Here is a 17,497-nt window from a genome sequence, read left to right as displayed (position 1 = left end):
CCCACTGTGAAGTGGAAGTGGTTGAGTCCAACACAGCTGAGACTATTTAAGCCTTCAGTTTTCACCTGTGAAGAGAATAATTATTGTCTGTGTATTGATGCTGTGAGGAGAATAAACCCACTGCTGTTACCACCTGAGTCTGCCTCCTGAAATCTTCATCATCGTAAAATCCAACCGCAAAACAGCCGCCTTGTTACACTGCCTGAGGGATAAACCCGACTCTCCAGAACCAGAACACGTTGGCTCCTGCTCTGCAGATGAAACCTTGTCTCCCAGCAGCCTTCAGCTGCACGGGGGCGGGGCTACAGCCGAGGCGTCCAATCAGATCCTCGACCTTCTCATGGATTTAATCAAAAACAAGCTGAAGGTTTTACATGAAAATATTTATTTAATATCTGAGCAAAACGAAAATAAAACAATTTCAACACATTATTTATCATCAGAGTCCAATGCAGGAGGAACCCGACTCTACAAAACTAAATATTAATAAAAGTCCTGATTTTAGTCCTGATAATAAAAATCCATCTTCATCATCTTCCTCATCTTCAGTCGTCCACGATGCTCAGCAGGCCGCTCAGCTTCAGCCTGCAGGCCCGTTCTTCTTCTCTGCTCGCAGCGATCTGCTGCTGCAGCTGCTGCAGCCTCTGGGCCAGAGGGACGGGCGGCGCTGCGGACCGGGACGCTGTGGACAGGGACGCTCTGTCCACACGCTCCTCTGTCTCCGGTTTCTGGGAAACCAAAACGACAACAAACTTAAAAAACAACCATGAAATATTAAAGATGTGCATAAAGTGACCAGAGAAGAAGAAGAACCTGAGCTGCTGCAACAGGCGCAGAAACCCGCATGGTGGACGGAGACGACAGCAGGGTGGAGGACGGGATGAAGAGCGGCGTCGCCAGGTGGTCCAACGGGTCGCCGTCCAGCCAGCGCTGCAGCTGCTCCAGACTCCTGCACAGAGAGCGTTACCATGACGACAGAACTGATCAACATGGAGGAGATTCAGGAATAAACGTTTTCCTCCACGGATCAATCCGACCAGATTAGAACCAGGAAACCCAAACAGAACCGCCTGGAAGGTCTCATGGTTCTGACAAGGTCAGAAACTGAAAAATAAAGAGTCAACAGAACCAGAACCAGACCGTCGTCATGACTACCTCCTGCTCTCGGCCTTCTCCTCCTCCAGGCTCTGCAGAACTCTGTGGGCCAGCAGCTCCTCCGTGCTGGGAGTGTGTGTGATGTCCAGGGGTGGCGGCGCGGCCTCGGGGCCCTCTGGGGCCTCCACCCGGCTGTGGAACAACTTCTGCCTCAGGGACGGAGCCAAACGCAGAGCGCTGGGGGCCGGAGCCCATCTGACAGCAAAAACACAGGAAAATTAAAGTTCAGCTTTAATTTTACAGCAGAATTATAAACTGAGTTTTTGTTATCCAGCAGCACTGCTGTCCAAAAATGCTACTTTTTAAATTTTTCTACCTAAACATTTTATATTTAATATATTTATTTAATACAAATAAAGTCAGGAAGGGAAGCAGAAATCATAAATATAAAACTGAAACTGTTTTGAGCTCAGTGAGAAATAAATGTTTTTTCTCAGCAGTGTGAACAGGATTTGGGTCTCTTTGCAAAAACACTTCCTGTTGGTTTGACTAAGTTTAATAAAAGCAGATTTTGGTGCTTCCAGCAGAAAGTCTGGCTGTTAAAGATGAATAGAATCATAAAACTATTCATTTGTCATTTAAAAATAAAACGTCTCCGTCTGGATAAACTTTCTAACTTTGACACTCATGATGTTCAGTTTTTGCAGAAATCTTTCCAGCGGTAGAGAAACCAAACTGAGGTCCAAACGACCGATCAGATCCGATCCGATCCGATCCGGTCAGATCAGATCAGATCAGATCAGATCAGATCCGATCCGATCAAACCTCCGTCTGCAGCCGAGGCTTCAGGAGCTGCAAGAGAAAACACTATAGACCTTCCTCACCCCTCCTCTTCCTCCTGCTGCGTCTCCCTGTGGGTCCGATCCACAGCCTGAACCCAGTCAGCCGGAGGCCGGAACCCGTCCAGGGAACCGCTGGGGAAGAAAACCAGGATCTGTCCGTCCGCCGTCAGCGCGTCTGGATATAATATAAATATATTACTGATGAAACTTCCTGATTCATTTCTAGTCAGTTTAACAACAGAGGGGGGAAGTGATGAATGGGGTCAAAGGTCAGAGTTGAGGAACATCAAAAGATATTCCAGAAAAACCAGTAAACTCTGAAAGACCTTCAGAAAATCTGCAGGATTGTTGATGAAGATGATGATTACTGATTATTATTATTGATGGTTTCATCAGATCAGGGGAAGGTCAGGTCTAGAAGCAGAACCTCCAGAACCACAGGAGGTTCTGCAGGTGGTACCTGGAGCAGCAGGCGGTCCGGCCGGCTGCCAGTCCTTCAGCTTGTGGTCGATGAAGATGAGGACGACGTCGTCCCAGGGAATCCGGCTGGAGGCAGCAGAGAGACCGGCCGCCCCCCGGCTGATGCCGCCCCGGGTCCGTCCGGGCCCGGCGGGCCGGGTGAGCCGGACCCGCTCCAGAAGGTTCTCCAGCCGGGACATGAGGAGCGGCTGACTGTGGCGTGAAGTCGGGATGTGAGCAGCGTAACGAAAGATGGAGGAGCAGAGATCCACCCAGGAGTCTGGAGGAGGAGGAGGAGTTAGTGACCCTGAACATGACCTCTGACCTCATCCACACTCATCTGCTGCCAACCATCACATTAGTAAACAATTAGAATATCAATTATTCTGACGATTAATTGTTTTGATGATTGAATAAAAATAACTGCCACATTCTGCAGATGTTTCATATAATTATTTAACTCATTTTATACATTAAAAATACATAAAATGCAAATAAAAAACTAAATGTTTTCATTTTAAGGTCTGAACTGCAGCAGCAGCGTTTCTGAAGCCAACATGAGAATCTCAGCAAACGGCTGAACTGATTATTAATGAGGTGAATCTAAAACGGCCACTAGACGTTTTTAAAGGTTTTAAATCTTAATATATTTTTATACAGTTTCTGCTCTGACTGTTGTTTTCTGTAGAGTTTGTATAATCCAGTTAACTGAGTACTGAGTACTGAATTGTTGTCGATGACGTTAACCAATCAGGATGAAGGTTTCAGCCGCCCACCTGCAGCATTAGGCTCCGCCCACTCCGGCAGCTGCAGGTCCAGCAGGACGGCCCTCAGCCAGCTCAGGTGCGGCGCGGCGTTCCAGCCCAGGTGAGGGATGAACTCCCTGGTCTCCGGCTGGCTGAACTCGGTGGGCGGCCATGACAGGCAGCTCAGCTCCGGGGACGACACTCTGTCCGCCACGTGGGTCAGGACGGCGTTGTACAGCCGGACCACCGGCGCCGGGCCCTGGCAGGGCAGCCCGGCGGCGGCCCGGTTCTGCCGGTTGGAGTAAACTCTGGGGCAGAACTCCTGACTCAGCGCGGCTTCGACCAGCTGGACCAGCGGCTGGCAGGACAGGGGCGGGGTCAAAGGGCAGCGGGCCATCAGCCAGCAGACGGCCTGGGTCAGCTGTTCAGAGACAGAGAGAGAGAAGAACCGGTGGAGAAACGCTGCAGCTGGTGGTCCGGGTCCGAAACGCTCCAGCTGGAGGTCCGGGTCCGAAATGCTCCAGCTGGTGATCCGGGTCCGAAACGCTCCAGCTGGAGGTCCGGGTCCGAAACGCTCCAGCTGGAGGTCCGGGTCCGAAACGCTCCAGCTGGAGGTCCGGGTCCCAAACGCTCCAGCTGGTGGTCCGGGTCCGAAATGCTCCAGCTGGTGATCCGGGTCCGAAACGCTCCAGCTGGAGGTCCGGGTCCGAAACGCTCCAGCTGGAGGTCCGGGTCCGAAACGCTCCAGCTGGTGATCCGGGTCCGAAACGCTCCAGCTGGTGATCCGGGTCCGAAACGCTCCAGCTGGAGGTCCGGGTCCGAAACGCTCCAGCTGGTGATCCGGGCCCGAAACTCTCCAGCTGGTGGTCCGGGCCCGAAACGCTCCAGCTGGTGGTCCGGGCCCGAAACTCTCCAGCTGGTGGTCCGGGCCCGAAACGCTCCAGCTGGAGGTCCGGGTCCGAAACGCTCCAGCTGGAGGTCCGGGTCCGAATCGCTGCAGCTGCAGGTCCGGGTCCGAAACTCTCCAGCTGGTGGTCCGGGCCCGAATCGCTCCAGCTGGAGGTCCGGGTCCGAAACGCTCCAGCTGGTGATCCGGGCCCGAAACTCTCCAGCTGGTGGTCCGGGCCCGAATCGCTCCAGCTGGAGGTCCGGGTCCGAATCGCTCCAGCTGGAGGTCCGGGTCCGAATCGCTGCAGCTGCAGGTCCGGGTCCGAAACGCTCCAGCTGGAGGTCCGGGTCCGAAACGTTCTAGCTGGTGGTCCGGGCCCGAAACGCTCCAGCTGGGGTTTCGGGTCCGAATCGCTCCAGCTGGAGGTCCGGGTCCCAAACGCTCCAGCTGGAGGTCCGGGTCCGAATCGCTGCAGCTGCAGGTCCGGGCCCGAAACTCTCCAGCTGGTGGTCCGGGTCCGAAACGCTCCAGCTGGAGGTCCGGGTCCGAAACGCTCCAGCTGGTGATCCGGGCCCGAAACTCTCCAGCTAGTGGTCCGGGCCCGAATCGCTCCAGCTGGAGGTCCGGGTCCGAATCGCTCCAGCTGGAGGTCCGGGTCCGAATCGCTGCAGCTGCAGGTCCGGGTCCGAATCGCTGCAGCTGCAGGTCCGGGTCCGAAACTCTCCAGCTGGTGGTCCGGGCCCGAAACGCTCCAGCTGGTGGTCCGGGCCCGAAACTCTCCAGCTGGTGGTCCGGGTCCGAAACGCTCCAGCTGGAGGTCCGGGTCCGAAACGCTCCAGCTGGTGATCCGGGCCCGAAACTCTCCAGCTAGTGGTCCGGGCCCGAATCGCTCCAGCTGGAGGTCCGGGTCCGAATCGCTCCAGCTGGAGGTCCGGGTCCGAATCGCTGCAGCTGCAGGTCCGGGTCCGAATCGCTGCAGCTGCAGGTCCGGGTCCGAATCGCTCCAGCTGGAGGTCCGGGTCCGAATCGCTCCAGCTGGAGGTCCGGGTCCGAATCGCTGCAGCTGCAGGTCCGGGTCCGAATCGCTCCAGCTGGAGGTCCGGGTCCGAATCGCTCCAGGAGCTTTAGGCTCTACCTGCTGGGATCCCTGCAGGTCGCTGGTGGAATCTGGGATGAAGACGAGCAGGAAGTCCGAGATCAACTCTTCCTCCATCAGCGGCTGGAGCTGCAGAGCTGAGAGAGACAGAACCGTGAGAACCGGACCAGACCAGAACTGAACTGAACTGGACCAGGACCAGACCAGGACCAGAACTGGACCAGAACCGGACCAGAACAGAACCGCAAACTAACCGTTGATTCAGTAATTATTTTCATGACTTAACGTTTTTCCATACGATATTAGAAAAACATTAAAAGATGCAAATAAATATTTTAATGTGTTTCTAAATAAAATTAACATTTTATTGCCTAAAATGCAACAACTGACTTTTTTAGTAAATTAATCACCTGAATAATCAATTAAATGTCACCATATTGATTATTCTGATAATTAATTAGACTTAAATTGATCGGGTTCAAATAAATAAATAATAAATGTCTTTTTTAAGTAAGGAAGGAAACTTTTATTGCCTAAAATAGATGAATTTGTTTTTAACATCAACATGTGAAAACAAAACGCAGGAAAATCTGAAGATTATTTCTGGATAAACTGATTAATAATCGGATGGTAAAAGGATCTTAAGGGACTTTTGGATTTTCCAGGATGTGAAGCTGAAGCTGCTCAGTTTGTTCATCTTTCCAGCAAACAGCCTTTTAATAATCTCTGTTCTCCAATTAATTTATCGATTACTAAATTAGTTGATGATTATTTCAGATTAATCGATTCAGCCCTGAACTGGACGGATGGATCCCTGATCGTTGCAGACAGACAGACTGATGCTGGGTCATCTGCCAGGAATCACCTTCTTCCAGCCTCTCGGCGTCCGCAGCGCCCCGTTGCCATGGCACCAGGACCACCAGCGGCAGCGGCCAGTTCCAGCTGCTGATCTGCTGCAGCTGCTTGAGCTGCAGCAGGGCGGAGAGCAGAGGGACGTCCTGCTCCGCCTCCAGGAGGGGCAGCAGCATCATGATGGCCGCCGCGCCGCGCAGCTCGCCGCGCTCCTCTGCTCCGGACAGACCGGCGTCGGTCAGCGGGCCTCTGGACGCCTGGAGAGACGGAGGAAGCTGCTGAGGAGAACCGGGTCACAGAACCTCTGAGGAGCAAAACTTGTTTTTCCTCTTTGGAATCAACTCAACATAATGTTTAAATTTAAAAATGACCCTGGAACAAACTTGACCTCCCGGCTGTGATCTGACCTTCACTGTGATGTGGACTTTGTGAGTTCGGTGTCCGTTGTCCTGCAGGCTGTTGGAGACACAGAGCGTCCTCAGCGTCCCGTCTCTCTGCTCCTCTGACTCTGGATCGGCGCCGAGTTTCACCTCCAGCCAGTCGGACAGAAGCCTGAACACAAACAGCGATCAGCAAACGGGTTCATTTTTAACACTGAAACACGGCGGTGGCAGCATTATGCTGAGGGACTGAAGCCTTAAAAGACTTTCTGTAAATTATGTTACAATAAATGAATATGTGGTGGAGAAATGAATAAATAAATCATCACTGATGGATTATTGAAATAATTGGCAAATAATTTAGCTAATCGATTCATTATTGATAATCTGCTGAAAGAACAACAGAGTCAGAGCAGCAATGATTAATCAGCAACGATTAATGATCAGAAAAATCAACTCAATTTTATCTGCTGTCAAAACAATCAATAAAAAATCCATTAATTGTCTTAATAACTGATAAAATATCAATTAATCATCAGAATAACGGTCAGAATTGAATAATCAATTGTCAGAGTAATCAATAAAATGCTAATTTAACTGATTAATCATCAGAGTATTAAATAAATTAATCAGCTAATTGTCAGAATTGATAAATCTCCAGACTGATTGACAGATTAATCAATCACTAATCAATAGCTGCGGTTCCGCCCGGCCCGTCGTTCCTCACCGGTCCGCCGGGTCGGCCTCCCGTTCGCTGGGCAGCAGCAGCAGAACTTTCCAGAAGATCCGGTCCGTCGGGTTCGGGACGTTTTCCGTGGCCAGCGCCGGCAGATCCAACGGCTTCCAGCACGTCTCCCTGAGCGAAACACCAGAACCGGGTCAGAGTTCTGCTTCAGGACCAGACCCTCAGAGCGACTGGACCCGGACTCACTCCAGCAGCTGCTGGTAGAAGGAATGGACCCTCAGCTGGTGGACGGCGCCGCGCCGCATCCGCAGCAACCTGAGCAAACAGGAGACAGGTTTAGCTTCGCCCTGCGGCCCGGCCCGGCCCGGCCCGGCGGCGACGGACCCACCTGGTGCTGGACACGGCCAACACGCCGGCGTTCCCCAGGTCCACCAGGCCCCGGGCCAGCGCCGCCATGGAGGGCCTCTGGGGGGCGCTGGGGGCCAGGGCCCGCAGCTTGAAGCAGGGATCCACGCAGCACGGGGCCGCAGGGAAACTCCTCATCTGACGCTTCAGCTGGCGGCGCACGGCGACCACATCACGCCACCTGGAGGTCCACACAAAAACTTGGACTAGGCCGAAACTCATCCAAGTTCTACGCTGACGTTCTGACCCGCTTTAACCTTTTGATGAACTTCTGGATCCGCTCCAGCTCGGCCTCCAGAACATCCTCTGCTAGCTGAGCCACGTCTGCGGCTAACGTCTCCTCGATCAAGCTGCCGCAGATCTGATGGCTGCATCGGGCCAGACGCTCGGCCTCCTCGTCCAGAGCCTCCCTGGAAAACAAAACGGGTCAAAAATCCAACAAACACGACGGAAAAGTGAAATCTGAGCGAGAGGATTTTACCACCGGTTCTAAATAAGCAAATGTAACATCTTTTAGGATCTAAATGAATGAAAACAAAGTTAAAAAAGGTAAAAAAAACAAACTAAGTTGTGCTACAAGGAGTTAGCATATCAGCTAAGCTAAGCCTAAAATAGCATCTTGGCGCTAAAAACGTAGCAGCTAACGCTAATGTGAGCGTCCACATTCCCAGAGAGACTCCAAGAAGGATCATTTGGGAAGATGAAGGGATAGAAAAACACTTTGATCGTTTGAAGAACAGATTAAAACCTGGAAACATTCCTGCTGTTCAGTGTCGATTTATTCAGTCACTCAACAGAAAAAATCCCACCGTTGGTCTTCAGATGTCCTAAAAACCTGGACTAAACCGAGGCTGTACCGTCTTTTCACCACGTCTTCATCTTATGGAACGGGTTCAGGAAGTCTTACTGGATCTCGGCGGCGGCGGTTTCCCTCACGACTTCGGCGACGACCTGCTGGACGACCTCTGAGCAGAGCGAGCAGCTGAACTGAGTCAGGAAGGCTTCGCGCTCCTGACGGCGCCTGAGACGCACAGGAACCAGAAACATGGACACAGAGCGGAAAACGTAGAAACACAGAGCGGGGTCCCCCTGTCCTGATGGAGGTCGGGTTGAGACCTGCAGTGCATTGTGGGAACCGACCTGGCCTCCTCCAGTCTGCGTCGCTCCTCAGCGAGCCGCTCCTGCTCCAGCCGGATCTCCGACGCTGAAACCTCCATCATCATCTGCTCCAACACCTCCTGCACCAGAACCTCCATCTGCGCCTCGCTCTCCCTGCGTGGACACCATCACAGGTCACCGGAGCGTCCGCCTGACGCACAGAACCAAACGCTGAGCGTTAGCTTACCGCAGGACTGCTCTGGCGTAGCTGGCGCCTCCGTCAGCGAGCGCTCTGACTTCGGCCTCCACCACTTCCTCCAGCAGCGCCGCCGCCGCCGCCTGGACGTCCTGGAACACAACGCAGCAGAACGTCAGCACAGAACCAAGATGGCGGACGGCAGAGTCTGCCGGCTGCCTCCCACCTCCTCGCTGTAGAGCGGCTGGGGTTTGGGTGGAGGTGACGGAGGTCTGGCGGGTTCAGGCGGAGCGATCGGCTGGAAGATGGGAGCCGCCGGCGGGAACGGCTCTCCGGTCTCAGCCGAAGCGTCGGGAACGACGACGGGAGGCGGCGCCTCGACGTGCGGCGGGGAGGAAACCTCAACGCCGTCAGCTGGAACCAGAAAACATTCATGTGATCCACCGTTCTGACATCATCAACATTCAGTTAAAGCAGAATTATTTATTCTGCGTTAGAGAAAAACAGAAAAAACACACTTTACTCTCTGGTTCCTAAAACATTAACCCGTCAAAAACTTCTGAAGGTTTTTACATTTTTTACATTTTTCCTGTTTTGTCCCAAAAACAGATTTATTTGAAAAGGAAAAAACAAAAAACTACTAAATTGTCAAAGATGAGCCATCAGAACCATGAGGTCATCAGGAGCCGACGGGACGAAACGGTCAGACAAATTATAAAACTAAAATTAAAAAGCAAATCCTGGGACAGTTCCACAGGTGAACCTTTCGCCTGACTGAGATATTAGGAATCAGAACCAGGAAGTGGGCAGGAAGTGAGCAGGAAGTACCGGTCTGCGGCCCGGCGCCTCGGGGGTTAACGTATCCGAGGCCGGGCTCCGCCAGCTGGCCGTCTCCTCTGTATCTGTTGTGGGAGTCGAAGCTGCAGACGGGACGGTGCTGCGGCGGGTCGGGGACCGGACCTCCGTTCACCACCTCCCCGATCAGCGCCGCCTTCTTGGACAGGATGACCTCTGACCTCTTCAGGGACAGTGGGAGCTCCGGCTCCTGGAAGACCATCCGACTCAGCTCCACCAGCCTGAGGAGAACCGCACAGAACGTTCCTCCGTCAAAGACTCGCCGCCCAGACACCCGCCGACCCGGACCGCCGGTCCACCAGACCGCCGACCCGGAACACTGACCCGCCGACCCGGGCTGCCGGCCGCCGACCCACTAGACCGCTGGGCTGCCGGCCGCCGACCCGGACCGCGGCCCGGGCCGCCTCTGTGAAGGTCAAAGCGCCTCACCCGTCGTTGACGTTGAGGCCGTACTGCTGGACGAAGTCCGTCGCTTCAGACGCGCTGCGGAACATCAGCATGCGGACGATGTCGTCGACGGGGAACGGCGTGGATCGCGTGCCGAAGGTGTGAGCCGTGATCAGGACCTTCAGGGCCTTCGATCGGACCTGCAAGCAGAACCACAGCCCAGCGTGGAAACCGTTCAGGACACATCGGACGATTCAAAACCAAAAATCAGCGCTGACTGATCGTCCTCTGGTCAGGGAATCAAACAGGAAGTGATGCGAGCGGCGTTTCCTGTTGCTCCCACCTGGTTGAAGTATCGGTGCAGCAGGCAGCTGGACAGGTAGGAAGCTCCTTTCACCAGCTTGAAGAAACGCACAAAGTTGTTGCTGCTGACGGCCGTGAAGGCTTGAACCGCAAACTTGACCTCTGGAGACTTTCGGACCTCGTCGCGGAACTGCTGCACCTCCCTGTGGGGACAGGAAGTGGTCAGAACGCCGTGAGCAGCGACGGCGTCCAGCCTGGACGGGTGGAAACCTGGAGCTGGTTCTGATCGATGTGTTTTAGCAAACGATTAATCAGATAAATGATTAATTAAATTAGTAATCAATTAAACTCTAAAAAAAAGCATTTGCTGAAAAAACCACACAGAGCTTCAGTTAAACCAACTCTGGACTATAAACTTTATGGATTTAAGATAAAAAATCCTCTGTAAATATTTTCTACTCGGGTTAGAAGAAGTTTTCAGCTGCAGATGAATCTTTGATTCAAAAGTTGAAGCGTTCACTGAAGAATTGCTGTTATTGTATTTAGGCAATGAAATGTTTATCTGAATCTTTGATGTATTTCAAATAATGTATAAAAAACTGAAGGGGTTCAATAAAAACCTGGAAGAATATTTTAGAATAATGATCACAGTAATTAATAAATAATAAACTTATACATTGATTGTCAGATTAACTGATTAGTCCTAATCATCAGAGTGATGATTATAATATCACGCTCAGTTTCAGGCCTCAGCGGTGCTGCAGGTTCGGACCGACTGACCGCAGGATGTCGCCGTCGTTGAGCTTCAGCAGGACGCTGTACTGGCGGAACTCGGCCTCCAGGGGGCAGAACGTCTGCTGCGTCGCCAGATCCGCGTACATTTCCTTCAGACTCTGCAGGCACTTGGTCATGTTCTCGTTGTTGATCTTGGCGTCGAAGGACGACATGTGCTGCTCGCAGAGGTGGTGGGCGCAGTGAACGTGGAACCTGGTGCACTTCTCGATCAGCGCCACGGTGACGGGGCAGCAGAGCCGCTGCTGGGTGATGTCCTGAGCAGAGCGGGAACGTCAAACCGCCGCCGTGGGGGAACCTGCTGGACGCCGGCGCTCTGACGCTTACCTTCCGAATGCCTCGGGTTCGGTTCCACACAAAGTCGTACCAGTCTCTGTGGCTGTCCGGACCCCGGTCCATGATCTGGGTCACCAGGTAGTCCATGGTCATGCTGAGCACCGGGAGGGGCCGCAGCTCGTGAGGAAGAGGCTCCTCCTGGTCGGCCGAGGAGCGGCTGTACTCCTTTATGGCAGCTGCATGATCCACCTGGCAGGAACAGGACAGACCGGGACGAAGGACAGGACATCTGGATGAAGGTTTTCACAGGAACGTCTGGATTCAATAAACTCAGAATATAAACATTTCTATTACTAAACGCAACTAACTGAGTCTGGAAACAAATATTTAAGAGGAAGAGACAAAGTTCTTCACTGAAACATGTCCTGAATCTTGGAGAGACGATCAGCAGCGATTTGGATCAGTTCAGACTGGACCAGACGCCGGCAGGCGGCCGGCAGGCGGCCAGCAGGCGGCCGGCAGGAGCAGCATCATGATGCGGGTTCAAATATTCCACAACGTTCCGGTTCTTACCACCTCCGTGTTCGGGACCGTCTCGTACACGCTGAGCTGGTTCCGTGTCTCTCTCATGTACCTCTCCTTCTCTGGACACATGTCAGGACACGTCCCCACAAACGCCTTGGACAGGTCCAGGTCTGTCCTCTTGGGTCGTCCTGAGGGACACCAGGACACGACTGTGAGGCTTTCAGCTGCAGCTGCAGCAGGCGGACATCGTCCTCACCTTGACGCAGGACTTTGTCTCTCTGCTCCAGGAGACGGTACTTGTCCTCGGCGGTCTCGGCGGCCTGTCCCACCAGGTGGACCAGGGAGGACGGGACGAGACGCTCCGACCCCTGGGACTCGGCCACGTTCTCCTTCTGGGGCTCCGAGTCAAACGGCAGCAGCTTGGCTGGAGACGGCCTCCTCACCGGAGAGCTGCAGGAGACGAGACGCAGAGCTGCAGCCGAACCCGGACAGAACCGGTTCCGATCCGTTCAGACGGACCTACCTCTGCCTGAAGGAGGCGTGGCCGCCCTGCGCTGGAGGCATCAGGGCCGGCCGTCTGAGAGGAGAACAACCCGGCTTCGGCTCCTCCACGTTCGGGCTTTCTGCGGCGGATCGGTCCGGTTCTGCTGCCGCTCTGCTGCCTTTGTCTCCAGGACCTGAAGAGACAAAAACTCTCCATAAACCGACTTTTATTCAAAAATATAACAATAATCTGATGTCTGAATGACCTCAATCCAACCTCCAATCAAAACAAACCATCAAGTTCCTTTTTTAAATTGATGAAATTGAGCTCAACCATCAAACTAAGATATTCTGGTGGAAAAGTTAAAATGATGATTTAACAGTTTTGTTGAGTAAATCTGACCTGCTTCAGTCAGAATGAATAAATAAACGTCACAAAACTTACGAATTTCAACAACCTACGAATAAACCAAGCCGGATGATTAATGGACTTTAAACACTGAAGTTCTTCTGGTCGGCGGATCAACGAGCTGCTTACTTGGTTTCTTCTTCTGCCAGAGCAGCAGCAGTTCGTGTCGGTGCAGAAGCTTCCCTCTCCGCTTCGCTTTGGCAGCCGAAGCCTGAAACACAAAACAGGATGAGAGAGGAGCTGCGTGGCTGCCATGGCGCGTCTTCACCACCAGGCCGCAGCACCGAGCAGCTTCCTGTTCCTGTCAGAAAACCACCACCACTCCCAACAAAACCAGTAAGATCTTTACTCAGTTTGAACAAAGAAGGTTTAAAATAAATCATTAAGAGCGGGGCTACAACTAACGATTCTTCTATCGATTAATCGTCAGACTAATCAATTATTCAGTATCAATTAATCGTCAGAGTAATCGATTAATCATTTGTTCTGAAGATTAATCTGAAGAAATAACTGGCACATTCTGCAGGTTTTTCATTTAAGCATTTCAGCTTATTTTATGCAATATTAGATATAAATATATAAGACATGCAAATAAACAAAAAGTTAAACTCTTAAATAATAAACTTTTTATTTCCTAGAATACAAACACAGTGAGCCTTTAGTGAAGCAAAGGAACATCACGACTGAAAGTTTAGACTTTCTGTTCTTTTAGAAATCGGCCTTTTTTAGAGTCAGCTAACAATTAATCAATGACGAGATTATTATTTCAATAATCGATTAATGATTTCGCCTGACCCCAGGTGTTGGAGTCAAACCAAAGCAGCTGGAGACGAAGTGAAGAGCGACTCACGTGGTCGTCGAAGTGAACCACGGCCAGGTTCTTGTTGGGGCGGCAGAAGATTTTACAGACTTTCCCGAAACGAGCGAAATGCTTCTGGATCACGTCCTTCTTGTTGAGGCTTGGCGGGACGTTCCTGACCATGATGGTGGTCAGATCGCTGGGAGACACTCCGCTCAGGCTGTCCGCGCTGTCCCGGCGGGGCCCACGGCCCACAGGGGTCAACGCCTCAGAGGCTGAGGTCAAAGGGTCAGGCGGGCCTGCAGAGCAGGGAGACGGTCACTAATCCCACAGGAAGACATGTTTGTTTTAACTAGACCACAGGAGGTAAAACCCAGAGGAGACAGAGGAGCAGCAAAAGCAAAGGATGTGGATGAGCAGCTGATGGAGTCATCAGAGGTCATGTTTATTAAATATTAATATTCTGACCTGAATCTTCTGGTTTCTCTGCAGACTCTCTGCTCAGTGGCGGCGCTGTGAGCGTTTGGGCCGGCGGTTCGTCTCCCTGAGCTTCCTCTGGCTCCTCCAGGGCCGGCCTCTCAGGGGGCCCCACAGCAGGGGGCCCCAGACCTGCTGGCCCCACAGCGGGGGGCCCCAGACCTGCTGGCCCCACAGCGGGGGGCCCCAGAGCGGTGGGGGGCCTCGGCGGCTCCTTCGGGGCCTCTCTCCTCACCGGGTTGCTCTGCTCCTTCCGGATCCCACTCAGTGCCCGGCTAATCAGGCCCACTGCGGGGCCCCGGGCCCTCACCACCGGCCTCTTGGCGGGGTGGCGGGGTGAGTCGGCGTCTGGCAGCGCAGGGGCATCGTCCTCGCCGCCCGGTTTCTCGGGGCCGCTGGCGGCCGGGTCATCCTTCCTCTTGGCTGCTTTGCTGAGCCGAGCGAACACGTTGGGCTCCGGGGCCTCCTTATCTTCAGGGCCCAACTCGGGTTTAGGGTCGCCGAAGGCGGGGGGGCGGCTGAAGGAGGAGAAGAGCGTGGGCTGGGTCTGCAGGGAGCTGGTGGTGAAGCTGAAGGAGGACGGGGTGGTGGGCTCCGCCGTGGAGCTGGGGCCCTGCGGGGCCGCCGGGTTGGTGAAGGAGAACCGAGGGCCGCCGCCGCCACCGCCTGATGGCGGGTTTGGGCCGGCAGGGAGAGCGGCCGGCTGGGGGAAGCAGCTGAAGACCAGAGGCTTGGCTCCGGCCAGCAGGGAGAAGCCGGCAGAGGGGCCGGAGGGGGCCGGGCCCCGGCTGCTAGACGGCTCCGGGCTGCCGCTGAAGATGGGTTTGAACACGGCCTCGTTGGGCGGCTTGAAGCTGAACTCTGGAGGTCCAAACCCCCGGTTCCGGTTCACATTCTGAGCAGCGCTGAACACGCTGGAGGCCGGCTGCACAAACGAGGGGTTGGAGGCGGTGGAGCCCGACGGCTTGAGAGGGCTCCTGAAAGCAGGAGGGGCCTTTCCCAAACCTGAATGCTGACCGAACGCAGAGGGCTGGACGAAGGAAGGGCTCTGTCCAAACACAGAGCTCTGGTTGAGTCCGAAAGCCGCAGCTGAGCTGCTGGTTCCCACCGGAGGCTGCCCAAAGGCTGGAGCCTTGCTCATGGGAGCCTGGGGCTGGGCAGGCGGCTGTCCGAAAATGGAACCACTCTGAGTAGCAGGCTGATTAGCCGCAGATGGCTGTCCGAAAATGGAACCACTCTGAGTAGCAGGCTGATTAGCCGCGGATGGCTGTCCGAAAATGGAACCGCTCTGAACTCCAGGTTGATTAACAACAGACTGCTGTCCGAAAACAGAACCAACCTGAGCTGCGGGCTGATTTGTTGCTATTGGCTGTCCGAATATGGAACCACTCTGAGCGCCGGATGTCTGTCCGAAAATTGATCCATTTTGAGCGGAAGGCTGATTTACCGTGGATGTCTGTCCGAAGACGGAACCACTCTGCCCTGAAGGTTGATTAACAACAGAGAGCTGTCCGAAAACGGACCCACTCTGAGATGATGGCTGATTCACCCCAGATGATTGCCCGAAGATGGAACCACTTTGCGCTGTTGACTGATTTGATGGCTGTCCGAAGATGGAATTACCTTGAGCTGGAGACTGATTTGATGGCTGTCCGAAGATGGAATTACCTTGAGCTGGAGACTGATTTGATGGCTGTCCGAAGATGGAATTACCTTGAGCTGGAGACTGATTGGATGCCTGTCCGAAGATGGACACACTCTGAGCTGCAGGCTGATTGGATGCCTGTCCGAAGATGTAACCACCCTGACCTCCGGGCTGACTAACAACAGACGGCTGCCCGAAGATGGAGCCACCCTGAGGGGCAGGCTGGTTCACCACATATCGTTGTCCGAAAATGGAACCGCTCTGCACTGCAGGCTGAAGCGCGGCAGACTGCTGTCCGAAGGCAGGAGGTTGGAGAAAACTTTGTCCCTGGGATCCGCTGGGATTCTGCTGCCCGAAGCCCTGGAACAGACTGGGCTTCATGGAGCTGCTGGGGGCCTGGAAAGCTCCTCCCTGCGGACTTCCAAACGGATTCATGGCGCCGAGAAGCAACTTTATGGGATGTAACCGGATCCAACTGGTCCGATCTGAACAACAGTTTGTGGCTCTGCAGTTAGCATCGGCCAACTCTCACAAAAATCAATAAAAAATGCCCCACATGTTCATTTCTCCCGCTACTCCGGGTATCAGAAAATCGAAACAAAGTCTTACATTTCAAATATACCCAATATATACAAGCTTGAAATAAAAACGATCCATAATTTTACTCGGATTTGTTTTTGTCGTTCAGGGTCCGCTCAAAAAACTTCACACTTCCGGCTTCGGTCCGACGTAGTTTTTAGTCCCCGATTAAACCTATACTCAGTTCCGCGACTCTCGAGCTAAAACAGCAAATATAATATAACATAAATATTTTTATTGTCCCACAATGTGAAAAGTGTGTGCTTTCTATCAAAAAATGAAGAAAAATTGTTGTGTTATTTTTATTTAACAAGTAAACTGTGAATGTTAAGCATTTATAAAGCGAGTTTAACCACTCTGAAGTTTGTTTCAGATTAATATAATCTCATTTTGAAATAATAACCAACGCAAGTCAGTTTAACTCTGTACTATTGAAGTCTGTCTGATCTTGCATAATTTATTCTAATTTCTGTAGAAATCTAAGATTCTGTAGAATAGTTTATTGAATTATCTAATAAATGTACTCAAACATTTAAAAATATGCAATTTAAATGTTTTTTTATGCCTGAAGTCCTAAAGTCCTATAATGAAAACCAAAATATTTAGATGGGTCAAACTTGAACTTTATCCCATTTTAGGCACAGATTCCTCAAAGTACAATTTGAACCTTTAACTTGTGAACATTTAAAAAGGAGAGCTTTACGGGCCGGGGGGCGGGGCCTATGACCGGGGCCCTCACGTGAATGACCGGGGCTCTCACGTGAATGACCGGGCCCCTCACGTGTATCGCCTGCTGGAAACTGTTGAGTGGGGGGCGGGGGGGTGAAGGTTGGGACAGTAACTTACATACACCTTTCTCAACAGGCGAGGGCGCACTTTCTCCATCTAAAATCAGACATTAGAGCATCTTGAAACCATTCCCCCCCCCTCCCTGGCACCTCCAGACCCGGGCCCCGTTCCGGCCTGGGCCGGGGGCAGCCCCCCCCCCCCCCCCCAAACCCCCCTATGGCTCCGCGCCTGGACCTGTTTTGTTTGAAAATATTTACCATGTCCATCCATCCATTTTCTTTACACCCTTGTCTCTTAGTGGGTTCGGGAGGGTTGCTGGTATATTTACCATGTAAATTCTTGAATTTATCCAAACTGGACTAGATGGATCTACAACACCATGGTGAAACATCATTACTGGTGTTAGAAAATGGATGGATAGTTTTACTCTCTTCC

The 17,497-nt window shown here is 52.7% G+C and overlaps 1 protein-coding gene across 2 annotated transcripts; it reads right to left on the bottom strand.

Annotated features, from left to right (window-relative positions):
- Positions 1–362: 362 nt before the first annotated feature.
- mcm3ap (minichromosome maintenance complex component 3 associated protein) lies at positions 363–16,437 on the bottom strand. 2 transcript variants are annotated; one of them, XM_081604720.1, is made up of 29 exons: positions 14,212–16,437; positions 14,041–14,181; positions 13,624–13,871; positions 12,903–12,984; positions 12,405–12,558; positions 12,138–12,331; positions 11,930–12,069; positions 11,408–11,605; positions 11,069–11,337; positions 10,329–10,491; positions 10,028–10,185; positions 9,572–9,819; positions 8,970–9,157; positions 8,795–8,895; positions 8,590–8,721; positions 8,357–8,470; positions 7,707–7,859; positions 7,433–7,630; positions 7,291–7,359; positions 7,087–7,215; positions 6,387–6,531; positions 5,993–6,236; positions 5,167–5,264; positions 3,173–3,563; positions 2,398–2,676; positions 1,980–2,112; positions 1,156–1,350; positions 814–949; positions 363–728 (listed from the first exon to the last, which is right to left on the bottom strand). In XM_081604720.1, the coding sequence occupies exons 1-29, from the start codon at positions 16,127–16,129 to the stop codon at positions 546–548; spliced, it is 6,801 nt and encodes a 2,266-aa protein (XP_081460846.1). In that variant the 5' UTR covers positions 16,130–16,437; the 3' UTR covers positions 363–545. The 2 variants fall into 2 exon arrangements, with proteins under 2 accessions (XP_081460846.1, XP_081460845.1); XM_081604719.1 differs by having other exon boundaries at positions 14,041–16,437.
- Between the last annotated feature and the right edge of the window lie 1,060 nt (positions 16,438–17,497).

Source organism: Poecilia reticulata, chromosome 2 (genome assembly GCF_904066995.2).
Source record: "Poecilia reticulata chromosome 2, P_reticulata-male-v2, whole genome shotgun sequence".
NCBI classification, from domain to species: Eukaryota; Metazoa; Chordata; class Actinopteri; order Cyprinodontiformes; family Poeciliidae; genus Poecilia; species Poecilia reticulata.
The sequence above is the reverse complement of the archived record's forward strand: the minus strand, read 5'-3'. Positions and strand labels throughout refer to the sequence as shown.